The following is a 27,496-nucleotide window of genomic DNA, read 5'->3' as shown; positions in this document are numbered from 1 at the left end:
GCGGCGCCGGCGTGAGGGCGGGGGGGGGCGCAGTGGTTGGGGCCGGCGGCGGCCGCCGCGGCGGCGGGGTCAGTTCTCTTTGGTGTTTGCCGATGTTGGAGGCGTCTCCAAAGTGTCCCCGGGAAGCAGGTAACCGGGCGGGAGGGGAGGGAGCGGCTTTGGCCGCGATGTCCGAGTCCCCGTCCCGGCTGCCCTCTCCTCCCGCTGGCACGGCGGCTCCCGGGCGAGGACTCCGCCGGCCCCCGGCGCCCCCCGCCTCCCCGGGGCCGTGCAGGCGCTGCTGCGCCACGGCGCTGCCGGCCCGCTCCGCTCGGGCGGGGGGCGGTGGCACCGGCCCCGCCATCCGCCCCGGGGCCCCCGCCCGCCCCCAGCCGCCCGCTGAGGGGCGGAGGAGGCGGGCTGGGGCACAGGTGGGCAGCGCCGCCGCTCCGGGGGCGGCGGGGGAGCCCCCGCTGGAGCCCCTCGGCAGCTCCGCGCTCCCGGTCCGGTGCCGCCGGCGGCCGTTGCGCCAGGGCCGGGCCGCGGCCGGGCCGTGCGGCGGGGCCGGGCTCGGCGAGACCGCGCCGGGCCTGCCCTGCCCCAGACCCCAGAGAGGAGTTCTGTGCCACCCGAACTTGCTCCTCGTTCCCTGGCCCGCCCGGCTCGGTGCGCCGGGGGCGCGGGGTGGCCGCTCCGCCGCCGGCGGGGCGAGGGGCGCCGTGTGCCGTTCGCCCGGTCAGCGGCGCGGACCTCGCAGCTCGGCCGGCGTGTGTTTGTACGTGTGTGTTAGTCAGTCCTCACTTCGCACATCTTGCGCTGCCCCCAAACTTCGGACAGGGCCCTAAACTTTGCCATCAATGCTGGGCTTTCCCACTCCCAAAATGGATGTCGGCATCACTCCCAAGCAATGGGCAGCGGAGCAGTTTGCCGGCCTTCGCCCGGCACGAGGGTTGTGAGGCTGTCGTTGAGATGGGTTCCAGTGAAGGTGCCTAGTCCAGTCTTCTCAGGAGCTTGGTGGCGTTTTCCCACTGTTCAGATGTCTCTGGTGGAAAAAAGTTCATCTTGATCACAGCCAGGCCTGGAAGTCACAGCCTTGCCCTCCTGGGAAAGTGTGGGCTGCTTGGGGTGAGCTGTGAGGGCAAATCCTGCAGTGAAGCTGTTTGCCTTGTAGTGCTCAGGGGCCCACCCAAGTCAGTGATACCTAAGCAAAAAATTTCCCACATTGTATCTGCCCAGTGTTGCCTTACGGCCGGCAAGCTCTTTCTGTGAATACCAAGATGTAAGCTTCTCGAGCCCTGCTTGGAATGCTCCCTGTGCAACTACCATAGTACTAAAAAAAAGTTTAGGATGTACAAAAGAGTAGATAAAGTGTTGCTGTTGTAACCCCCTCTCTTGAACAGTACTGAGGGATGTGCATGAGTAACTACAGTGTTGCAAGACACAAGTAAGGCTGTTTGCTCTGCAAAGTTGCATTGCACTTCTGTTAGTGAGCATACATTGTTGTATCTTGCTTACGTTACTAGTGGCATCAAGCTGCACAGCACTAAGGTCTTCCTGGGCTGTGTGGTAATTCCAGCTTAGCAGTCTACACCAGCGTAGTAATGTTAAGGTATTTAAATCATTTGCTAACTACAGGGAGGTTCTATACAGGCTTTGTTGTGACATTTGCTCCCTATGTAAACAGTGCCAGGCTGACGGATTTCTGAATGAAATCTTCTTTTTTTCTAGAAAGTCAGCAGCAGTGCATGATTTCCAGTACTGATTTCCAGCCACTGAACCTTAGCTTTGACCTAGAAAAACTCTCAGAGAGAGATATTCCTCCTCTTGCCTTTGTGAAGATTCCTATTGCTGCCAACTAGGAACAGGATTGAGACTGCCTGCTTGCTCATAGTTTCTGAGGAGAAGGGACAATTCAGATTTTCTTTTCTTTGCAGACTATTTTTCAACAATGTTGTTCAGCTTTAGCAGAAGTCATCCAGTTTGGATTCTGCTCAGGCTGTAGTTTGGAGATGAAAGTCTTTATATATCTTGTTGCCAGCTTAAACTACTTTGTCCCCCGAGAATTATGTCAAAATAATAAATTTGAATAATCTTACATCCTGAATTATGATAGTAGATTATAAAGAAAATTTCTAATTTTACTTGCAGGAAAATCTGATCAGAGGTGTTTTAATGACTGGAGCAAGTTTAAATGAGCGTTTAACTCAGTCAGTTACTTCCCTGGGGACAAAAATCAGGCTTGATTTTCCTACACAGGTTTATAAAGTGAATTCCACCGTAACCCTGTTTTACATTATTGTGAATGTGGGAAGTGAATCAAATACTAGATGTTTTATTTGTCAAGTGTCATGAAAAATGACCTTGGGAAGGTTAGGCAACAGGCTGTAGTGAAGCAGATCCTCTGATTCCAAGACTGCTTCTTTAGCCATTAGGAAAGGTGCACCTGTCATGCTCTATCCAGACAGTTTGTTTTGACCTACCCAAAATATGTGGCTATTGACTTGTCAGTCTTTGAAAACACTGGAAAACTCTCATCAGTTATGTCCAGTTCTTCATCCCAAAATGTATCTTCTTATGATATCATCCCATTGGAGAGCTGGCCCTATAAAGTGGGCAGTTTTAGTGCCATTTTCTTTTGTGTGTATTTGATAGATACATGAACATGGATCTTCTTCCACTGGAGAGCAAAGTATCTGTTTCCTCATGTGGGTCTCACTGATGTGGTGGGGAAGGACCTAACTGCATCTTTTTAGGGTAACTGAAACAACATAACTTCTGTTAATAAACCACCAGAGCTTCACTTTTCCTTCCCCTGCTTACACTGATTTCTTGTCAGCAACAGCAAGATCTATAGGAAAAGTGTTAGGCCTGTCTTTTGCCAGAACCAATTATTTTGCATTTCTAATCTTTGGATCATACATAGGCTGTAATTTTCACAATAGTTCTTGAATTTTCTCTCTCTTCTGAAAAAAAAAAAGAAAAAAAGTGGGGAGTACCATTTGGTTGAGGCGCCTAAAGAGCACAAGGCAGGTCAGGGAATGGGGCTGGCAGTTTTGCTCAGGAAGGAGAGGATATATGGTGCAAGGGGGGGAATAGAATTAGTGGGAGTGCATGATAAACTCTGTGAAGAGAGGAAATGGAACCTGTGTATAGTGTAGTTAATACATATATATATATATATATGTATATTAAAAGTCAAGGGCTCTATGTTTAGGGGGTCTGCTCATTGTCAGCACTGAGTCACGATTGGTGTTATCCAAAGTATGTTTGCATTAAAAGATCAAGAGTTCAGTAAGAATCTGAGAGATGTCTTGTCAGGCGTTGTTCTGGAAACTATTTAGAATAAAAAAAATGCTTGTCACAAATCCTAATGTAAAAATGAATTTTGAAAAGCCATCTGTGGTAGTGTAATACTAGAGTCACATCTGTGTCTGTAGCTGCTAAAGTTTGTTCATACTTCACCTCAACAGAAAGTGTTTTGTGTCTTGGGTTTTGTTTTGTGTGTCTTTTTTGTTAAGCTGATAGTTTTTGTAAAGTTTCCTAGAGATAAAATGTGTACTCCATGGTCACAGTGTGGTCACCTGTGTCATACTGCATCTTTTCATTCGCTTTAGTCAACTATACATCTGTATAGTATATCACTAGAATGTTACAAATTTATTGATATTTAACCAAATAAAATCAAATTATGAAATTTAATTTTTTTCCTGGTAAAGAGCACTTTTTTTTCATAATAAATTAGTTGTGACTCCAGTATACTTCTGTATCCCCATAATCTTCTGTTTTAGTTGCCATTAAAATGATGGGACAGGGCACTTTTTAGGCAGATTAGAATTCAGCTTTTGAGCTCAAATCCCCATTGTTTGGAGAGGTCTCTGGCCAAGGGACCAGTGGCCAAGTACTATGACAAGTGTGGGTTAACCTCCTATCCTTAGTTTCTGGGAAAAGATAGCTTACTAAGATTTTTACCATAGTACCTCATGCTCACTTGAAGGGTATGTTTACAGTCTCATCTTCTGAAAAATTCCAAAGGATCATGGTGCTCACACTTCCAGTTTCGCTGCTTGCCAGCTTTGAGGAGGGTGTTTGCCTCCAGGCTGAAGGAAATGTTTTTGGGTGTAGAAGACCAGATTTTCTGGAAGAGTTTCCTGTAGTGGACACGGTCACCTGTTGGATCAAGAAGAGTTCTTTGAGAGATGAGTAACCTAATTTTTATTTTATTGCTACTCTTAGTTTCTTACTTTTGGCACCTGTTATGTATTTGCACTTCCCAGTTTGCCCTATAATGACCCCAGTTTAAAAAAGCAGTGTTACACAAATATAAGGACTACACTAAACATGCAGATTGGTGTCAGTAACTGAAATTGTCCAGATAAGTAGCTGACTGCAAGTGATGGTGAACTTTTTCCATGTCACTCAGATGACACATCTATGCAACTGATACATTTTGAAGGATGAAATCAAGATACACTGATCCCAAGGTGAAAGTGCAGAGCTGATATAATGTTGAGTCACTTTGTAGTGTATCCAGTTGTTCTGATACAAGAAGAAAAAAACCACCAAAACACAAAAAACCAGCCAAACAAAAAACCATCAGAAAACCCCCACCCAAACCACTCTGTAGTACTTTTGGCTTTGTTAGACGAGGTAAGAGCAAGAAATAATCTAAAAATTTCTTGATAACATTTTGTTTGTTTGTTTTACTTTTTTCTCATCTTCTGGTCCTTTTTCAGTTCTGGATACTAGGTTGGATACTTTTTCCCTTCCAGACTGGAAAATATTTTCTCTGCCTTTTGTTTTAATCTTGCATCTCTGATAGTACTTAAACCTGTCAGCTTGGAATTGCGTTTTATCTGTGGTGGCAATATCCGTTCAAGGGGATATTTTGCTTGAGAGTATATACCCAAGAGACATTCCTTTTGTACCTGTTTAGGGCCTGGGATTGTAATGATCAATTCTAGAGGGATTTTCTTGGAAACTCTTCTCACTTTCTTATAATTCAGCGAAAGATACTTTGTAGTCTTGTATGAAAATTGAGTGTCCTCTCAGTTTCTGTATGACAACTAAGGATGTCTGACCTTTGTGAAAGGAGTGAGAAGCCTGTACTGGATCAGAAGGCAGGTAAAGCTCTCCCTGGTTTCTCAGAGACATCTCTCAAGATTCTCTCTTAGCTGAATCTACTGGGTTAGATATAGGATTTGACCTCTTCAAAAGGGAGAGTGATCCACATCATCTTCACTCCTCTTCACCTGGCCAGTTTTTATCACTTAGAGCCTTAAGCAAGTGAAAACTCACTGAAGATGCCAGGACTGGATCTCATTTCTGTGGACTTGATGGAGTTATCATTCATGAGGGCATTCTAGATGTGGGTTTCCAGGCAAGCACTGGTATTTGCAAAGCCCCAGGAGAAGAATTTAATATAGCACTTTTCTTCAACTGTTACATTATAGGGCTCTTGTGAAACTGGCCATTTCACAAATTACTGTCAGTGGCAGTTCACCAGAGGAGGTGGCTTTGGAGGTCTTTTTTCATGTGACCATTAAACTATGCATAAAACTTTGACTCTTCTTTCTGGTTCTCTTTGAATCTTACTGCAGAGCCCCTCGATACTTTATAACATTCACCTTGATTAGAGGTGGGCATGAGAGCAAACGGCTGCTGTAGCTGGTGAAACTTAAGTATATTTAGAGTATTTTAAAAAAGATATAAACAGCAACTTGCCCATCCTGATTTGAAATTGTTTTTTTTCTTGGACACAGTAGTAATTTGAACCTTTTCAAGGCTTGTAAACCAACTCTGGGCTCACTAGGAGTTTTGACATCTAGCACCAAAAAAGTACTGTCTGGTGCTGTTTACCTTTGCTCAGGCACCTCAGGCTCCTGATAGGAGCAAGCGAAACACAGTTACTGTCAGACTAATATACCTAATATATACCCGAGACAGGGCAGGACAGAGCATTGCAGGTGAACAGGATTAGCTGAGGCAGTCCGAGTTCCAGGGCCTACTTTGTTTTTCAAATATGGGTACCTTTGCTATTGTTCTAGATTGCAGATCTCTGCTCCACAGCTCTGGGGTCTGCAGTTCTACCTGAGCTTCTGCTATGTGTCATCGTAACTGAGATGGGTGTTGGATGCCCTTTGCATTAAGAGCACTACCCTTCGTTAACATAGAACATCCTCTTTTGCAGCAGGTGAGAGTGTATTAGGCAGATAGATATATGCAGCTAAATAGCAGGTGTTCTGTTGGAGATCCTAGAAAATAGTGTCCTCCTTCCCTTTTGAAGTGCTTTTTGTTTATTTGATTTTGGTTTTGAAGGTAAGAAATAACAGTGTTAGCTTAGTAGTGAACAGAAGTGTTGTCCCTGCAAGTTCAAAAGCAAGTGTTTTCTTTCACTCTAGTTTAGGGTGGTTCCAGAGTCACAAAAGCTAACTTTACCCTGCTGAGTCTAATGGCCTTGGAGTCCTGAAAGTACAGCAAGTGGTGAGAAAGGCATTCCTTTGAAGGGCAGCTCAGAGTATCATCCGCCTGTCTGTTCTGTCTCCAGATAGTGAGACTGTGCTGTTACCGAACAGTGTTGCCGTTCCTAATATATGGAAACTTCTTTTTCACTTTCACTCATTTCTAGGTGCTGTGTCCTATTATTTTTATTCATTTCATGTTACCACTGAATCAGGTTGCACTTTTAGCCAGGGTTGTCCTTTGTTTTATTTCTGACTCCATCTGTGGAAAAATACTTGAGAGAATTCCAAATTTTAATTCACAGTTTGTTTACATTTTTTTCCTGTATAGTTGTGCTTATAACTTCCTTTGGTCTGGGAAAACAAGTTGTTCTGAATCATCAGCAATATGGATGAAGATTTGCTATTTTATCACATGTCTTCCTTGGTACTTCTAAACACTAGTACACAAGTTGGAGGAAGAAGCCTGGTTTTGTTATGCTGGTTCTGTGCCCTCACAGTGTGCTCAGTTTGAACAGAATGTCTTTTTACCAGCACTCTTCCATTCTGTTCTTGGTTGTTACTTTAGTATCCTCCTTGCTGATTCAACTCCAGAAAGTAACCTTTTGCCATCCTCACAGTTGCTGTAGCCTCTGTGCTGCAGCAGAATGTGTGCTCTATGTGTGCCAAGTTTAGAGTGTTTAGCTAACGCTTAGCACTGATCATGTATCCAGGAGTTTTTCTTCAGTGTTTTCTTTCTTTTCTAGTTCTGAAAGGATCTGTAAGTCTGCCACTATGATTTTTTAGCTCTTTCTGGATAGTCAAAGTCTTCTATAATCTGTAGTTTCTTCTAAAGATAAGTAACTTATTTGGTTATGTTTCATTTTGCAACTTGATAATTTCTGTCCCAAGCATGGGTTTGCAACAAGGAATCAATAGGTGATTACTGTCCTGGTAAACTAGGCTGAGTTGTTGATTCTTTTCATTCTCAGGAAGCTTGAGGACTCTTTGTTGATAGCTGCTTGCTGCATGTGGCTGGATGGGTTAGCTCCTTTGGTTTTCTCTTAAACTCTTCCAGGCACATGTCTCTTCCCATCTTTTTTGTTGGAGTGCAGTGTTAGTTGCTGCAGGTCACCACTGGCTATGTATGATCTGTCTGCTTCCTTAATTTTTGGATTCTGTTTTCATTGTTGTTAAGTCAGGCCTGTGTCATAAATTTTGCAACATTTCAAGATCTTGCTCCCAAACATAGCATATCTAAACTTAATATTCTCCAGTTGAAAACTTTGATTTTGTGTTTTTCTTTAGTCAAGAGCACTTGGTAGGCCCAATCCAATACTCAGTAATTATTTTGTCTTTATTCACTGACTGGGGAGAGCTGCACTTATAATAGGGAGGAGGCTTTTTGAATTCATTGCAGAACTTCTGATCTAACAAGGTACTCTATGCCTGTGAGCAGAGGCCCCATCCTGTTTCCTAGTGAGCAGGGAGCTAATCTCTCTATGAACTGTATGTTAACATTATCTTACATCCAGGTATTGCAAAACCTGTCTATGGAAGACTTAGGAGAAGAGGGAACTCTGGGAATGATTCATGAACAGGTGATGGCAATTCGACCCCAGCTGTGTCTGAGAGCTGGAACATCTTGGAAGCCGTATGAGCCTTCAAGGTGGGCACTCATCACTCTAGCTGTGAAATACTCTTTTTGTTTAAGTACACTCACAGGGAAGAAAAAAAGGCACATAAACCAGAATTTTATATGCTTCTAACAAAGGAACACAACACCTGTCACTTTGTCTACTGAAAAACCACCTTCCCTGAGGATCTTGTAGCTGTTTACTACAGGGAGGTAACTACAGTATGACAAGGGCTAGTAGTAGCTGGAGATGTAACTTTTTTCAAAGAAAAAGGCTTGTTTCTGCTACTTCACCAAACTTTGTTTTCTCAAATTATATGAGAAGTAGTTTATCACAGGCAGTCAAGGAAAACTGAGATAGTTTTCTGAATTCCTTTAATAATATGCAATTTCTAGTTAGGAAATGAAGTAAAAAAGTAATTTTTGCCTGCTTCAGACAAAATAACAATTGGAGGGATGTTTTACTTAGAATATGAGTCTTTTGTAATTTAAAATCAGTCAAAGCTGATTGGAGATCTTAGGAATATGACTATTTCTTGTTGTCACAAATTAAAAAAACCCTGGCTTTTAGAAATATATATGAGAGAAATTTCAAAATACTAGTTAGATAAGAAACTAGACTCCTGGAAGGAGCTCTAATTAGACTCCAACATCAGAAACAGGGAACCAATTACAGCTTTGATACAAACGAATGTGTAGCAGCAATGTATCAATTCTGAGTCATGTTTTTTTCATTTACTCATTTAATCCCCTTCTACATTTTTTGAGCCGATGATTGATTGTTAAACTAGTGGTTTAGGCTTCCCTTCTTTTCAACTGTTTTTCTTCAGGAAAGCAGAGTAACTGATTTTTGTTTAACCTAAGGCAAATGTGACTTGCCTGCATCTGCAGCAAGATGGTATTATGATGACTTTAGAAGTGTTACAGATATGACTGTGTATCGCAGTGTGTCTGGGGGAGATACAAGTTTTCTGTTTTCAAGAAGTTGTAGGTAGTTTTTCAGTCATGGTAAGGAAGAGAGCTGAAGAGTTACAGTACTGGACAGCCAGCTCTTGTGCTTTGGGTTAGTGCTTGCTCCCAGGTGCGGTAAACAAATACAAAGAAGGGTATTACCCCCTAATGTTGGGCAATGTGTGTGTCCTGCCTCTGATCTGTAAGGCTCTATAGCCATCTATAAGCTAGTTTTTGGGATCTGCCTCAAACCATGATGGGTTTTGGATGAGGAAGGCCTTCTACAATAAAGGGTCTGATGATCACCTTGCTGTTTCATGGAGGAGTTTTGCATTTTCTTCTCCAATAATTCAGGGTATCTGGCTCGGTCAAACTGATGACTGTATCTCAACCAGTGTTTTATCTGGATGGTCCAGAGTCTGTTCTGGGCATAAAATTTGTGGTAATTTGAGAACTGGGTTAGCTGATATTGCCTGTTGGAAATTTCCATGGCTTTTTTACTGTCTTCTCTGTTTTCTGGACAGCAGTAATAAATTGAGACAGACTTTCTGATGAGATTATCTTTGTAAGGTGGCAAACATTTATATACACCAGACTAATTTTCTCCCTTGGGCTTTGAGTTATATACAGGTTGAAAAGCTTTGAGATGCCAAACTGGCTCAGTTTCTAATGCAACAGATTGGCTTTCCTTATCTCTTAGTTTTCTTCTGGCATTGAAATCTTTGAGTTGATAATCTGGTTGATCTCCCTTATCATTTCAATACAGAATAGCAATCCTTTTTTTCCACCATGGTTCAAGATGAATATTAATAAAGTTTCTCTACTTAGGAGCTCTGTTTCATACCTGTCTGTGAAGTCTCCACTTGAGTGGTTGCCTGGTATACACAGGAGCTGACTGATTCCTCTGTTAGAAGAGAAGATTAGCCTTCTGTACAGGCTGGGGTTGTTAGTTTTGCTGTACACAGTAAGATGCACTGTGGCCTGAGTTGCTCCTTTCTCAGCTTTTTCATGTCAGCCTTGATGTTGCCAGGGGAAGCAAGGGAAAAGTGGCATTCCTGCCTGTCAATATGCTCCACTTTCTGTGAAGTTTCTCTTGTTACTAGTTTTTAGACTCTTACACGTTTTCGAAAATGTGCACAGTTACAGTCAGTGCTCTAACCCCTGCATTTTCCATCATTCCTTATATCTGAGGCAAATAAATTAAGTGGGGAACCTCTCTGCAAGGGAGCTTATTTACTTCTGTAATTGTGTCTGTTAGTTTTAATAAAGTCCATGAGCACGCACTTGTTGAAGACAAGTTTGGCAGTAGACTTTGGATGGGATTCAGTTGCCTGTATTTTTGGCATCTCATGCAGTTCAAGAAACTAAGTTACGCTGCCTGCTTCTCAGCTGCTCCTCAGCTCTGTGATTGGCTAATCCTAAATTAGAAGGCTACTTGTTGATCACCTTGAATAACTCCCTGGGTCTTCTGGCTGTATTGACTAGTGTTGTAACACATTTCTTTAAACACATAGGTTATTGCCATTTCATTGCCTCTTCATGTCAGGGTTTCTCTGAACTGTCTGCCACATGCAGTGTCAGACGTAGCATGGGTCTTCGAGAGGATGTCTGCTTGCTGAAGCAGCAGCTGATGGAATAGGCAGGTATCCAAATGTGATATCTCAGGACATCTCAGTTGGCACTGGTAAACCATGGTAATTCCATGCTGTATTTTCTTTTACTCCAGTGTAGGTTTAAACAACTCGCTTATATTTGTAAACGTAAATTGTAGATGTCTTTCATCCTTACCTGAATCCCCATATCTCACTGTACAGCAGTGCCATGCAGTATGGGTAACGGTGCTGGTGTGAGATGCACTGTGCATGTAGATGATCTTATAGATCACAGATTTTTTGTATTAGTTACTTGTCCTTTGCTGTAGTGGTGTAAGCAATTTACTACATCCAAAATGTTTGGTTATTATATTTACTCTGACATATACTATGTATTTCAAATTGTATGAATCTAACCTTGATTGAGCATAAGACTTTTCTGTTCTAGCCCTCTTGCTAACATATCATAATTAAATGGTTGCAAAAATTCCCACCTTTGGCCATTTTGTCGATTGAGAAAATCGTAGTTTTTACTCTTTGATTCCATAATTAATTACTTTATTTGTCTAGTTTGGGTTTTTCCTTTTCTTTTCAAAATTACACAAAACTATTGTAAAGAGAGTTCTTAGAGAAGGATTGAATCAGTGACAGATAAAATAATATGTATTCCCACATAATGTGATTCTGTGATAATGGTAATGTGGTCAGTGATTAAGAGACTCACATGTTTTATGTAGTATCTTGGATCAGCATTGTATTGGAAATTAGGGAACCAATATGGTTTCATGATGAAAGAAGTCTGAGATGAAGCAGTTTCTACCTCAGTTTTCTGAGTATTAAATATTTTTTTTGTTGTTGTTGTTTTAATGTGCTTGCCCTGTGTAGTAATTCAAAAGGGAAATTGAGCTGACTGCTGTTTGAAGAAGTGGCTGACAAATATGAGTGCAGTTTTTAATCTGTTCAATTTCTTACTTGATTTTTTTTTCCAAAAATACCTTCCTGCCTTTTCTCAGAAAGCTTCTTGCTGACTGTATATAGGAGTTGCCAAAGATAGTCCTCCATGGGCAAGAAAATCTGAAAGTACGATGGGATTTGATGTTGTAACCTAGCATTCACTGCAGCCTCTTGGCCCTTCCTTGCCTTTCTGGGGCTTTATCTGCAATACTTTCCTGCTCCAGTCCAAGAGCAGAGGAAAGCACTTGTATGGAACTGTAGTATTTAGTTAGTCTTCAGGGGCTGGGTTAAATACTGAGCAAGTAGGGGAACTTTTATGTCAGCCTTGCAGTGCCTTGGATTTTGAGTATCAGTCACTAATATTCTGTGTCAATTCATCTTCCTTTTCTTGTGCACTTTTGTCTCTGTTGTAAATTATCTTATCAAAACAACCAAAATAAAAGTTAGTGATTTCCTGTCCACACCTTATACTTCAGGAAAATAAAATGCTTTTAAGGCATAACTTCACTTGTTGTCATGTATTTCTTAGCTGTTAATTAGCTGGTAGTTATGTCCATATTTCCACTGAAATTAAGATTCTCCAGTGTAAGGCACTGTAAAAAAAAAAAAGGAAACCAGGCCACAGATTTCTGAAGATGGAGTCCTTGGTGATGAGATCACGGGTTTTGTATGGAACAGTGTGAAGGAGCTGAACTTCAGTGTATGTCATGACAGCAAAGCTAAGCTGATTAGCAGGAGTTGAAAGGGCTAATGCCGTGCACTCACTCCAGGTCAGGAGTTTATGGCCCTCCTTGTACAGACACAGGCACTCCTCTGATGTTCCTCCTCACCTGCATGTGAACTGGTTCAGTGAGATAAATGGACAGAAAGCATTAACTTTTTGCTGTGGGGAAGAGAGGACATGGGATTGTCTCCTGCTATGGCAGCAAGTTATTAGATTGGTTTGGTTGTTGGCAAACCACTACTAGTAAGGCAAAAAGCAACAAAACCGATGGAGGAGTAAATGGGGAGGACAAACAGTAGGGACCAGCAGTAATATAGAAAAATTATATATTTTAAAAGGTGTAGAGAGACACCCTGTGCGATTTTGTGCCTAGTTTTTCCAGTGTTACCTATTTAAAATGTGTAAATAAGATACATTTTGTTAATAAGTCTAGATTGTTGCTTTAAATTGTGCTCTTGCTAAACCGCTACTGTGTGGCTATCTTGTTATGTGGTTTTATAGAACATAAAAGATTGAACTAGCAGCTGCTCTGAAGGTAATGCAGAGCTGTGTGTTTTCTGTCAACCCCTAATAAGCTGCTAGATATAACACAGTAAAAAGAAATTACAGAAGACTTAGTACTTCTATAATACTTTTTATTTTAATGTCCATGTATGTATAAATATTTGCTGTAAATGTGAGAAATGGCACGCCGGAAATATGTTTTACCTCTAGGCAGATTTTTATGCTTTTGTGTAACTGAATGAGTGAAGTAGTATCAGGAGAATAGAAGAAGAATGGAAACTTTAATGGAGTTTTAAGGATAAAACTAAAACCAAACCCTCCTTACTTAGGAAGCTGTTAACTGTTAGGGTTCTGTGACTTGGGACTTTAACAGAAGAATCACATTAACAAGCTTCTAACCAAAGCAGGAGTTGGTCTGAAAAAAACCCTTGAGATGCTCCCTGCTTAGACACTACCCCCAGTCTATTGGATTGCTGTTCCTCAACCTTTCAATATTTTCATTAATGATGTGGATGAAATTAAATTTGTGTATGCTATAAAGCAGGCTTAGAGGAGAATTGCAAACATTTTGGAACTAGAATGTGATCCTGAAAAATTGAAATTATTGTCTTTTTCTTTTTGCGTTTTTGTTTTGGTTTGGTTTGTTTTTTTCTTAATAAGGGAATTCAAGGAAGACAAGAACAAAGTCTTATTAGCTGCAGAACAGTCAGATTCGCAGAGAACACGGGCTAGAACTTGCTGGTAGCAGTTCTGCAGAAAAGGACCTGGGATCATTAACATAATAATGTTGTGAAAAATGGGCATTGATTAGAATGTATAAGCAGAACTCTTGGTTATATAAAATACAAGATATGTCAAGTAACGTTTTTGCTCAGCAGTGGCTGGCCCTCAGTTGTTACCTTTATAAAGCCATTCACAAGTAAGCAGTATGTGTTGTGTGTTACATACTTGTACACAGATTAGATTTGGTGTGCTGGGTTGTATGACAGAACAGTGTGAAAGTGTGGTGACACCCTACTGCTTATGTGCATTTTCACTTTCTGCACAGATGAAGTCCAGTCTTCTGTTTTGACTGTTCTCTGTCTGTTGGTTGTTCATAAAACAACTTGTCTTTCTAATATTACTTTTTCAATTTTTCCACATTGTAAAAGTGTGTTTGGTTTGAAAAGTCATTGTCCATGTTTTCTGCCTTCTGTGGTGTTTTATTTACTTTATCTGTCCTTGTTTATGCAATTATTGTGATGTAGTCTAAGAATCATTTCACCTGAGCGTTTAATTCATATTTTATATCTTAAGATCTAAGTGATTAACATTCCAGAAGAATACAATAAATAATAATGTTCAGAAAAACTATAACAATTTTTTATGTTGTGTGGTGCTTTTTTACATGATACAAGTGTATTCACAGTTGTAAAGAATATCCTGCATTTCTGACTTAGTGTTTGTACTGGGTTTGCATGGCTAGGTTTTTCTACCAGGGGAGCTACAGGAGTGGCTTCTATGAGAATTTGGCAGAAGTTTCACTTATGTATGGAGGAGCCAATGCCAGTCGGCTCCAGGATTGCTGACCTGTTGCTGACGAGACTGAGCCCATCAGTGTAGGTGGTAGCACCTCTGGGATAACAGATTTAAGCTGCTGCACAACAGAAACAGCAGCCAGAGAAGAAAGGAGTGAGAATATGTGAGAGAAACAACTCTGCAGACACCAAGGTCAGTGGAGAAGGAGGGGGAGGAGGTGCTCCAGGCACCAGAGCTGAGATTTCCCTGCAGCCCGTGGTGCACACCATGGTGAGGCAGCTGTGCCCTAGGAGCCCATGGAGGTCCATGGTGGAATGGAGATGCACCTGCAGCCCATGAAGGACCCCACACTGGAGCACGTGGATGCCCAAAGGAGGCTGTAGCACTGTGGAAAGCCCATGCTGGAGCAGGCTCCCGACAGGACCTGTGTCCCCATGGAGAGAGAAGCCCACACTGGAGCAGGTTTGCTGGTAGGTCTTGAGACCCTGTGGGAGGCCCATGCACAAGCCTGTTCCTGAAGGATGGCACCCTGTGGAAGGGGTCCACTCTGGAGCAGTTCATGAAGAACTGCATCCTGTGGGAAGGACTCATGTTGAAGACGTTCGTGAAGGACTGTCTCCTGTAAAAGGGACCCCACTCTGGAGCAGGGGAAGAATATGAGGAGCCTTCCCCTGAGGAGGATGGAGTGTCAGAGAACCTGTGATGAACTGACCGTAACTCCCATTCACCACTCCACTGGGAATATTTGACAGCAATATTTTCACTGTAGAGAAGCAAGATTCAGGATGGGTACAGTTCCAGGCATGGAGAAAAGCATACAGCAATTGGCAGGACTTTCATATGGACTTTATCATATGGACTTTACTGTTATTATGTGGTTTCATTGTATTCACACTACACAGCGCACAACTGCACATGCCCAGGCTTGCCATGAGTTTGCCTGCTTCCCCCACTCCTCCCCTTTTTGCCCGTGTCCGATTCTGGTTTGTCCCCCTGCTTGTCTCCGCCCTATGTTCTGGGCCTTTCTGCTCCCGAGCTGAGAAAAAGAGTGTGTGCACGCCTGAATAGAGAATTCTGCTTGCACCCTTCCTCGTGTCCTGTGCCCTCCTCCCTTCGGACCGCGACAGATGGCGCCCAGCGTCGGGCAGAGAAGGTTTTTGCCTTAAGAAAACCTCCCCCACGCCACGAGGGCTCGGACGGCGCTGAGAGAAGCGTTTTGCGTCTCGCTGGTCCTTCCCGGTGAATCCCAGATCACGGCAAGATGGCCACCGCACCGAGAAAGGTGAGCTCCGGGAAAAACCTCTAATCCCATCTCCCACCCTCACAAAATCAACTCCTAAGTAATTTCGCAATGGGGCTCTCTCTATCTACCCCTCAAAAGTTTGTATACCGCAAGCTTAAAGACTTTATTTTGGAAAATAAAGACCCCTTAGACAAAAAATCCGCAAAAGCCCTTGCTAAATGGCTTGAAAACGGAGGGGAAGCTGTCTCCGACAGCATGTCTCTAAAGGACTGGGAGAAAATTGGATATAAGATCTGGAAAGCGAAAGAGAGGGGAGACAAAGTTGCCATTGAAGCACTGATTGCCTGGAGGTTACTTCTGATGATGCTACAACATCAAACAACCGGTTCCAATGAAAATCTCCAAGAATCTGAGCAAAAATCCAAGCCCCCATCCCCGAAAAAAGACAAGCCCCGGGAGTTCCGGAGTGGCCGGGGGGAGGGGGGGGGAGAAACAAAGCACGGAATACCCGCGGTTCTCGCATCATGGCGTCGGCGAGCTAAGCGGCCGCGCGGGCGAAGCCCAGGAGAGCGAGGAGCACACGTGGCGTGGAGAAACGGGATGCAAAGATTTCGCGCGTCTCCCGCCGGCACCGTCCTCCAGCCCGCCCATGGAAGCTCGGCCGGCACCGCCCCCCAGCCTGCCCATGGAAGCTCAGCCAGCCCCGCGTCCCCACCGCCTCCCGCCGCCGCCATCAGCCCCGGCCCCCGCGCACGGCACGGCCCCCGCGCTGCTTATCCTGCCGCGCCAGCAGCTGGCGCTTTAACCCCTTCAGTCCCTTCACCCTGCGGATGTACTTGTTCCCCTGCTCCGGTAAATGGCGTTTGTCTCCACCTCCCCCGCATATTCCCAACTCCCCATCCCCATATACTGACCAGCATGCTTGTAATTATGGTCCTGGCTTCTCCGGTGCCAGTGCCCAGAGGAGCAGGTGGTCATACATAAAGGAACAGGCGTCAACAGCTGATGATTTGGATTTAGTTAAAGCATTTCCTGTATTTTATCATCCCAACAATCACCCTGTCTGGGAACCAATCCCCCTCCCAGTTCTGAAAGATACAAAACAAGCTATTACTGTCTACGGGTTAAATTCACCTTATGTGATAAGGGTACTTAGTTCACTTTTTGCTGCTTACACATTCACTCCAAATGACATAAGGGATTTAATAAGTGCTTTTTTCACTAATATGCAAGCAACACTTTTCCTAGATGAATGGCAAACTCGTATTCGCCAGCACACCCAGCAAACCTCAGCAATCACAGGGACCCCAGTCCTGGAGTCCTTTAATAGACTTTTCGGAGTGGGACCTTATATTTCCAATGAGGCCCAAACCAAAATTCCTGTGAATGAATTGGACATTTAAAAAAATCTAGCCTTCCAAGCTATTCAAACCATTGCTGAGGCTGCTGAACCTACACTTTCATACACACAAGTACAACAAAAACCAACAGAACCATTCATAGAATTTGCAGAAAGGTTAAAGAAAGCTATTGCAAAACAAGTTAAACACCCAGAAGCTCAGGATGCACTATTTTTAAGGTTGGCTATAGAGCAATCTAATGATGATTGCCAGCAAATACTAAGACCTCTTAGGGATCCTACTCCTATGGACGTGGTCAAGGCATGTCGTAATGTGGGGTCTAATTCTCATAAAGCAAGACTAATAGCTGAAGCTTTGGCTGGACCACAAACCTGTTTTCACTGTGGTGAGACAGGACATATAAAAAAAATCTGCCCACAATTAACTACAAAGACTGAGCTTCCCAAGACGCCGTGCAAACGATGTGGGAAAGGCAGACACTGGACTAAAGATTGCCGCTCCCTCACTAACATTTATGGACAACTGCTGCCTCCGAAAAAGTCACCAGACTTGAGGAGAAAAGTGACTTTTAATTCAATGCCAGATCTTAAACACTGCACCTGTGAACTGTCAAGAAACACGGCAGCACCCCCTCAACCGCGTTCCATCCTGCATAACCCATCCCTTCAGAAAGTGCCAGGAAACCACAGCAATCCCTGCAGTTCAGCTTAAATCAGATGAACTGATTATGCAAGTTATGCCCTTATCACGTGATCCCAATCCTAAATTCTCCCTTCTAACATGTTCTGCTTACTTTCCAGGATCTCGTAGTCCACAGAAGACCACTATCACTAAGCTTTTAGACACCATGGAGCAGTGGAATCTCGGACTGGAAACAATTTTTAGGGGGGAGTCACTCAGTAAATGCAGCTGTCCACTTGCTTTGAAATTTTGCTTTCTCTGTTTGTTTTGTTACTATTTCTTGTGTCACAGCATGCTGCAAGAAGGACTATCACAACAGGCATTTTTCAAACTAATAAGAAAGGGTGAGATGTAGAGAAGCAAGATTCAGGATGGGTACAGTTCCAGGCATGGAGAAAAGCATACAGCAATTGGCAGGACTTTCATATGGACTTTATCATACGGACTTTACTGTTATTATGTGGTTTCATTGTATTCACACTACACAGTGCACAACTGCACATGCCCAGGCTTGCCATGAGTTTGCCTGCTTCCCCCACTCCTCCCCTTTTTGCCCGTGTCCGATTCTGGTTTGTCCCCCTGCTTGTCTCCGCCCTATGTTCTGGGCCTTTCTGCTCCCGAGCTGAGAAAAAGAGTGTGTGCACACCTGAATAGAGAATTCTGCTTGCACCCTTCCTCGTGTCCTGTGCCCTCCTCCCTTCGGACCGCGACATTTCACTTCAAAATGTGAGGCAGTTTTGTTTTGTTGTTTTAATATGAGTTTATTTTGGTTGGGTCATTTTTAGTGTGGGAGGAAAATTCACAGCTTGTACATACTTAATTGGAAAGTTAATATCAACCGACCCTGAGATTAGCTCAGTTGGTTAGTGCATGCTGCTTATAATAACAAGGTTGTTGGTTCAATCCCCATATGGACCATTTACTTAAGAGTTAGACTCGATGATCCATGTGGGCCCCTTCCAACTCAGAATATTCTGAGATCTGTGAACTGTTTAATGAAACCTGTGTAGCTGCCTATGTACAAAGTGCTTTCAAAAGCAGAAGTGAAGTAAAATGCAATTCTAGTATATTTGCATCCCTTTTCATGTGTGCTGTAGTATTTCTATTGCAGCTGAGTAGGTTAGACTAAGAGGCAAAACTATTGCAGCATCTTGTAAGGCACCCTAAGCCCTGGAGTGTAGCTTTATAAAAATGACAGCACTTTGACTTGCAGACTTGGGGTAGACATGTATGTGATTAAGACTTTAAGAAATATCATGCTGTGGTGATCTGACATGGAAGCTGGCAATGAAGACACAAAGCTGGCAGGCATGGCTGTGCAGTCCAGCTTTCTCCAAGAGGTGCAAATGTCCGTAACCACTGCCAGGCATCAAGGGAAGCTCCTCTGGAGACACTTGAGAGGTAGCAGTTTCCGAGATTTGCATTGGGTTAACCATCTGAAGTGAGGTGTAGAGGATTTTTGAATTGTATTCATAGTATAATAAATGAACTATCCCTTTTGTGTATGCCAGATTTTTCAAAAATATCTGCATAGAAGATTTAAAAATATTTTGATTATATAACTGCATTTCATCTCTGACCAGCTTATTGAAATCTCTCTCTCTCCCAGGTCCTACATTTTATTATGTAGCAGCATATTTTATCGTGTACTCTGTGCTTGTGGCTGGAAGACCCCATAGTGTTTTTGCCTCACTGTTTATAAAACAGTACAACACTAGTGTATGTAGATAAGAAAATGTGAAGAGAAGATGGGACATATAGCTTTTGTCCCCTTTTGTCATGACATCAGAGATTAGTTGCTTGATAGTGAGAAAATGACATGACATCACTATGTCAACTGCATTCCCTCTGTTGACTCTACTAGTGGGATTTTTAACTGATTACAAGTTTATTGTCTCCATAGCTCATCCACTTAAGAGTTATTCCCTACAGTTATATTATACATTAATACCAGAGCATCTTTGCTTATACAGAATAATTTATGAAATAGTTATAGTTTCTCATAGGAGTTCTGCTGCTTTAGATATATAAGAAATGCCCAGCACCCAATATCTTAGAATTTTATTCTGATTTCACAGTTGAATTTTCTATGTATCTTATTGTAGGACAAAGGGTGTCTTTTTTCTCAAACTTTATCTTGTTCATTCTTACTGTTCCTTGATACTATTCTCAAACTGATTTTTCTTTTTTATCCTTAATAGTAAAGTATCCATCCTACAATTTCTCCCTTTAGGACATCAATACTATAGAGTATAGTATTTTATTTTGTTATTAGTAAGTTCTGATTTCTTGAAGAATAAACTTTCAAAATACTGGAAGCTGAAAGGATAATTCACAACTGGCAGGGCCCAAGACTAGGTGTTCAGTAGTATCTCATACAGAACTATCTGAGTGATGCCTTTCTCATACTCATGTTTATAAGCTAAAATACTGCAAATACTGTGAGTTTCTTAAACTTCAGTTATTGTGATGATATTTCTTATGTTGGTTTCATTTTAAATATGTTTAAAATGTATGGTCTGATTTTTGCCATCGCTAGTTTTGGTGTTTACAATTAAGAAACTTTTTCAATCTATTCTAATCTATATTAATGTATTTTAAAATTAGAATTAAACACACAGTATACCAAAAAATTCTGTAGTTATACACCTTCTCAGTCTATATTTTAGGCCTTTCTAACAATATTGCTGTATTACATTGCATTTGCTGTGAAGTAACAGTAGGTTTTTTACAGTAAGAGTTTAGTCCATATTTTTTGAACCCATAAAGTATTTGAATATATCTCAGCTAACTGCGTATGTATTTTAAAAATCTGTGACTATTAATATTTTACTGAAGATACTTATGCAAAGAGCAAGTGATTGCACCTCAACTTCATTTTCTTTTAACTTTTGCTTTTTCAGAGAATTAAATCAATTGCCTATCTTTTCTCAGTAATAAAAATGGCATTCCAGTCTGAACCTCTTCTCCAAAGCACAGAGTCACAGTAATAGGATTTATTATTTTCATTATACGAGTGCAACTGTGCTAAAGGACTTTTACTCTGTCGTGTAATGAGTGATTTGGGATCTTTATGCAGAAATACTGTCCCTCTGAGTAAAGATACTTGGATACTTTTTAATGGATGGGGTGTGGGAGAGGCAAAAATACTGATTGTAATCAAAATTTTGTCTATAGTCGTGCTCACTTCAATAAGTCCTTAGTTAAAAAGTTTTTTAGGTGTTGAGTGGGATTTTTGCTTAAGAAGAGAGAATTAGCCCAGCAGAAGTGGCAAAGAGCTTAGTGGTAAGGGGGCTGCCTGTGATGGAGGAGAGTTGGGCTCCTTTCCTCCTCTGCCTCAGCCAGTGGGACCAGAGCTGCTGCTGGGAGAGGTCCCAGTTCCCCAGGGGCCACTAGTCAGCTGTCATGGGTTTCCTCTCTTTATCCACTCTGTGCAGATCATCTCTTGTGTATGAACCCTAAATAACACATTCTGTGTCCATGCTATTGAATAAAATATATCATCCTGCTCCTTATGCCAAGAGGAGAAGCCCAAGACTTTTGCCTGGATGAGTGAGAATGACTGGTTCCTTGTTTATTTGAGTGGATTGTCTGGGATGCCTGCTCACCTCTGAACTGCTCCTGTATGGTTTTTGCAGCAGGAGTTTTTACCCAGTGGCAAAAATTTTGCCAAGGGGCATACTCTCAGTGAGTAGTATGAAGGAGCACTGCCCTGACCCTGAGCTGTTTATGTGTGTAGACGTAACCTGAGAACAGGTATTGGCAATAAGGATACTAATTTGAGAAGATGAAAAGACACAATTAGTACCTGGCATATTCCAGGTAAATGCTTTAGGCATTGGGTTGAAGGCTAGTTTAGGAAGTCCTGACACCTGTGCTAGTAATTTATATACGGATTAAAGTACTCCACCTGTTGACTGAATAAGCAGTTATTTTTGTCAGAACTCGCATCTTTGGTGTTTTTTTTTTCATTTCTTTGCATTTTCTTCTTATATTTTTTTCTCTCTTCTAGTTTGATAAAAGGCAGAAAAAAAATAATGATTTTTCTCTTGTGGCCTTATTTGATATTTTATATGCACTTTACTGGAAAAACAGTGCAAAAGATTGCTATGGAATTTTGTTGCAATGACAACAAACTTCTCTTTTGAAGAAATGGCAGGGGTAATCTCATCTGCAGAATGATTATATGGGATTTTATTCTAGAATAATCATTCTTCCTGCTGTATTTCAGGCAGGGTCACCCCATTGTTAAGCAACAGAACCTAGAGCCAGGCTGTATGGCTTCTTCTCCAGTGATGTTCTTTGGCTCTGAGCTCTGTTTCTCTGTGCATCTATTTGGAATTAATGTTTGCAGAGGCATGACTTTTGTGGACAGTTTTGTGACCCAGATCCAGGAGCAAAAAGGAAGTGTTGCTATTATCACTACAGTCATTTGACATTCAAAATGCAAAGTGCCCTGCTGATAATAATTTGTTTATTGCAGTGACAGGCAATGGCACAAGTTAAGATGCAGACTACAGCAAACCTGTCTGGACCCACCATGTCCCCTATGGTGCTACCCCTGCCAGTTACAACTACAAATACACTGAGTCTGCCATCCTCAATGAATGGATCCATTTCGGAATCAGCTGCCAGCTGTAGCAGTCCTACTGCCGGCCTTGTGGATCCCGCACCTTCTAACAACTCACCAGGTAAGTTGGTCCAGGTATATTTTCTTCAGTGGTCAAATGAATTTTTGATGACTTTTTAATTTAAAAAGATAAATAATTAGGTCCTTAAGGGGATTAAAATTTAAAAAAAAACAAACACCCATAGAAAAATATTTTGGCTAAATAAACTGTTAGTTTTTTTAACTGAGCTCAGACTTACAGTGAAGTGTTGATCAATGATACAAAACCTCAGAAAAGAGCATGTCTATTTTGTCAAATTCTGAGTGTATTCTTTATAGAGAAGTTTTAGTGGTGCAGGAGGGTTTCCAAGTTTATTTCTCTTCCCCAGAACAGAATGTCTTCTGACTGCTTGGCAGTATTTGGTGTTTCCTTTGTAGCCTAATAAATGCTGCAGTTCCTATGCTGAAGTGGGTATAAAATGCAGAAATGTTGTTCTAAAAATCTAAACAAGAAATGACAGTGTGTGTTAGGGCTAAATACAAACCAATTGAAAAAAAAGTTGCAGAAAGTTAAATGGTCTAAAAAAAGCAAAACAAAATCGTTAAAGGGAGAGGAGAAGTGTTCTTTGGGAGTGCTCTGAGACTGACTTCATTTTTGTGAGAAAAGTCTAAAACCCTGGGAAGAAGCAGGCAGAAGCAAGTGGGGGCCACAGAGTTTCATCAACTATATTTGTCTCATAACTCTTACACTATCCACTACTGCTTCAAAGTGTTGAGAAACCATTCTGGAAGAGTAGTTAATTCCAGGAACCAGTATACTGCTGACAGTAAACTTCGGTGATGTAGAAGATGTAGAATATGTATAATTTCCCCTACACTGCCATCTGTCATAGGGACATTTTGGAAATAAATAGTTGTTGGGTTTTTTTTAATTGCATGTATTCAAAATTTTTATTGTAAAATCATAATCATATTCTCATATGATTAATATATAAATGGTATTTAAACATTATATTTAGCATATGTACAAAAATTGTATTTTAGCCAAAGTATTTTCTTTTCTAAGCATGCTGCTTTTGCAAAGCTTTGCGAAGTTGTGAAGAATACATTTCTCCACAAAAACTTTACAGACTCTTTATTTACAGCTCCTCTCCAAGATAACATGGCAAACCCCAAAGAGAAAACTCCAATGTGTCTGGTAAATGAGTTAGCCCGTTTCAATAGAATTCAACCCCAGTATAAGCTTCTGAATGAAAGAGGGCCTGCTCATGCCAAGGTAAGGTCACAGTTCCAGGTGATGAGCCATACCTTAAATGCTGAACAGATAATGTCATGGTTTGGACAAGTGTGCTTGTCACACCCAGCTACATTTCTAGTGTAAGGAGTTTCTTACGGTTCTTTTTGTTTTGTTTTGGTTTTTTTTACACTTTCAGGAAGTATGCCTGTATTTCTGTTTAAGTCCTGTAGATCATTTTGTACCTTACTTTGACTTCCATCTTTGAGTTTCTATTTGTTGGTGTTTATAAAGACCTTGTGAAAGTCTTTTCAGGGTATCACCGCCCTTTCTTAATCTTTATGGAGCATTTACTTTTTAGGCTGGATGAATCTTGCTCCCCAGTCAGCATGCCTTTGGTAACTAGCTACTAGAAACAAACTACCACTTGTTTCATGGTAGTGCAGATGATGACAAAGGTAGTTTGTGACATACTTATTGACACAGTTCTGTGTCTATAAAGTTGTTACTCAATCTTTGGATCTCGCGTTATATAGCACAAACTTTATTATTATGCAACTTTAAGACATATGGTGATATTAAGACTCCTAATATGGTTATAGTATTAAAGTTTCTGGTGAACTGACAGCAAATTCTGGTCAGTTCTCATATCAGTTTGAATATCCAACTTAATAAGTACAAATTAGGTTGCTTTCAGGTGATGAGGAACACAGAGGAATATTCTCATGACATAAAATTTCCTAATATAATTTTGAATTTCCTCCCTGGGTAGGAGCAAACTGGGGGAGGAGAAAAAATCCTGAAAAACTCCAAGAAAGACACTGGCATAATTAGTAGCTGCTATTTACCTAGTATTTCTAGAGTGGCAAAAGACAGTGGGGTCACACTGCAGATTAGTAACAGTTTCAGCTCATCATGGGCTAGCTCTCTGCCATTGCCCATTGTTTCTGAGTTGCATATTGTGTTGTCAGTGAGTGCAGAGTTGATGCAAATCACTGACCTGGTCTGGCTGGCATTCCCGAATCTGTTATGCCGGTGGAAATGATGTCAGCAGGTGTGAGGCCACTGAGAATCAGAAAGCTTTTAGGATCCTGCGTTTTAAATGGAAATTTAAGTGCTCCTTCTCTTCCTGGAGACATTTGGCACCACAGGGTACTTTGGTTGGTCGGTTTTAGGTTGTGGCATGTTAAATCTGTTGGGCTTTGTGTCATTTTTTGCTATTGTGTTGTATATTTATTTTTTGTGAAATAAGAAGTGCTTTGGTTGTACCAAAAGGTGTGGTTTTGGCTGTTTACGTTTCTCAGCAGTAAAGAAATTTAAGTTATATTACATTCATGTTATACTTAAAATTTTATGAGGACAAGAAATAGTTCACATGTGAGGCGGGAGGCGTCTTCTCCCAGGCAACTGGCAACAGGACAAGAGGACATAGCTTCAAGCTGTGCCAGGGGAGGTTCAAGTTGGACATAATGAAAATTTTTTTTCACTGAGAGAGTGGTTAAACATTGGAATGGGCTGCTCAGGGAAGTGGTGGATTCACCATCCCCAGAAGTTTTCAAGAAACGACTGGACACAGCACTTAGTGCTATGGTTTAGTTGGGATGATAGTGTTCAGTCAAAGAGTGGACTTGATGATCTAAGAGGTCTTTTCCAACTTTAATGATTTTATATTTGTTACTACCTTTAGAGGAACTAATATAATTTAAATTACTTGAGTCTGCATTAGCTGCATTTTTGAAAGCCAGATTTTCAAAGGATTTCTTAATTTTTCAGTTTTTCAGTTTACCACATTATTTTTAGTTGCACTCATAGTGGTCAAAAAAATGCAGATATGTGCTCTGGAGACTCAGAAGAATATTGTCTGATTTTGGTCTCTGCAGCAAGAGACAAAAGAACAAAGGTGATTATAAGATTATGCAGACTTTGGCCTATGAAAAGCAGAAAATTTAGTATGACTATTAGCAGCTTAATATAATGTCTTGCTAGTATATGATGATATACCTGACCGAATATGTGAAACAGAGCTGAATTGGTCCTGGAAAGCATGACCTGGAGGATGTAATGCTGCTGCTGCTCTTTGCCATTTAAGGAGCTTCTCACATTGTTTTCCTCCTACACAAACTCTGTTCCTGTCCATTAGTGGTTTTCACGGTTTTCTGAGACACGCTCTATAAGACAGCTGTCTGTGTTGTGACCACAAATGCTAGTAAATTTTTATATCCTTTTTTCTAGTTGTCTCTGGAAAGTAAGTTTTGACAATTGGTGTGAAATGGGAAACTAGAAACAGTGGAGTTGGGAGAGAAGTGGCATGTGGTGACAGTGCAATTAGGGTTTCTAGGAGTCTGCCCTCCAGGTGGATTCTTCATCATAAGAAAAATCAGAAAGTCTTTTTTAGCATAAATGCTTTTGAATATGTTAGTCAGATTAGTCATGTCTTCTGTCCTTCTATGTCAGTGTTATTTCAGGGCACAAATTTAAAAGAAACAGTGGCAAAAGAAAGTGGATGGTGGTGCAGAGAAGAGGGAAAAGGGGTAAGGGATGTAGCACTTCAAAAGTGGGAAAGAGAAGAGACAGTTTTACATAGAAGAAGTGAGGAGGAAAGAATTGCCAGAGCTAGGAGAGGTTGACCTGGCAAACACAGCAGAGTGAAAACAAGCACAACCATGGTGGCCTTTGCATTTCTGCTTTCTAGACATCAGATACATTAGGTTTGGTGTAAGGAATAGAAAATTCCTCAGAAAACTGGTGAGAAATGTCTCTCAGTCAATAGCAGAAGTGTTAGCTCTGGTCTTGCAGGGTTTTAGAGTTTTCATTGGCTGCTCCAGAGTTTGGGTTTTCGCAGTTTTATTCCTATAATTAAAGGATGAAACCTACTACTATATGTGGGTTTTTGCAGGAGTTTTTTTGACAGATGGTCCAAGTGAGAAGGTTAGAGTCGACTGCAGAAGTTTATTGAATAAGCCCTTTATTATCTTGAATTCCTGTTTTTTGCTCTTAAGTGCTAAGAGGAGAGCTATTAATCATATTTTCATTTAAATTTGAGATTATTCTCCTCCTATAAAAATACTGCACTGGTACTTTCCTGAAAAATATAAAATATGTAAACTCCAGATCCAGAAAGTTTCAGTTCTTTTAGTAATAAGGATGTATGTTTGTAGGTAATTTATATAATTATGGGTATTTAGCTCTAATACCCAGTTTAGCTTTCAAGTGGGGGTAGGATTTGGCAGATTGCAAAATTAAGAGACTATTTTTCTCTTTCTCCTTGTCTGTGAGGAAATTGTCATGACTGCCGTGGAAAAAAGGACATGGCAGTAGGAACTGTGGTACAGGGACTGGCACTATTCTTCTGAAAATTACAGTAGCCAAAACTCAAACCTGTAATTAAGACACAAATATGTGTTTATAGCATTCAGTTTGAATGTGCATAGGGCTAAGGTGGAAGGCACATACATACTTGTGTTCAAATGCTTGTTTATAAGTACATGCTAAATGAAAATATATGCAATGACACATGTAAAGGCTGCTCACCATGTCCATCTCTAAGTACCTGGTCCTGGATCTAGCAAGTTTAAATAATTAAAAAATCATAGAGCTGTCAAAATGAAAATTTTACTTTATATCCTGCTCATACTAATATGTAGCTTTTTTATGTTGCCTCAAGTGAGTTGGTCTGTTTTCTGAGGTGGGTGTATCTTAGTTTACTGTGTTTATCCGACTATTAAGTTCTGTCTTATATCTAGGGAATTTATATGGCAAATATATTGAGTTCTTAGTCTTTCTTCTCTTGTTCTTAGATGTTCAAATTTAGACAAAACATGTATGTATAATACAGAAGACAGATTCTATTTAATATCTTAAATATGCATTGAGTTTTATCTGCACAATTTGCACAGCATAGGTACTATTTGAAATAATCCTCTATCCCAGATTTTGAAATGCATGTTTTTTATCTGTTAGTCTATATCTGAACTCTTGATGTTTCCGGTTCCTGTCCTCACTATTGATTTTACATTAAGAACTGCAGTTCCATTAAAAAAAGATAATATTTATTTTCTTTGTTACTCTATTTT

The 27,496-nt window shown here is 41.2% G+C and overlaps 1 protein-coding gene across 4 annotated transcripts in view; it reads left to right on the top strand.

The window, feature by feature from the left end:
- The first annotated feature begins 20 nt into the window (after positions 1 to 20).
- The window catches only part of STAU2 (staufen double-stranded RNA binding protein 2), a 174,621-nt gene continuing 147,145 nt past the window's right edge, over positions 21 to 27,496 (top strand). For all 4 annotated transcript variants that reach the window (XM_017812432.1, XM_017812431.1, XM_017812433.1 and 1 more), the window contains exons 1-3: positions 21 to 129; positions 22,064 to 22,271; positions 23,335 to 23,465. In XM_017812432.1, the coding sequence (XP_017667921.1) occupies positions 22,073 to 22,271; positions 23,335 to 23,465 (330 nt within the window). In that variant the 5' untranslated portion in view covers positions 21 to 129; positions 22,064 to 22,072. The remainder of the gene's footprint in view (positions 130 to 22,063; positions 22,272 to 23,334; positions 23,466 to 27,496) is intronic.

Source organism: Lepidothrix coronata, unplaced genomic scaffold (genome assembly GCF_001604755.1).
Source record: "Lepidothrix coronata isolate B3197 unplaced genomic scaffold, Lepidothrix_coronata-1.0 Scaffold36, whole genome shotgun sequence".
Classification (NCBI taxonomy): domain Eukaryota; kingdom Metazoa; phylum Chordata; class Aves; order Passeriformes; family Pipridae; genus Lepidothrix; species Lepidothrix coronata.
Note: the sequence above shows the minus strand (reverse complement) of the source record. Positions and strands in the feature narration are given on the sequence as shown.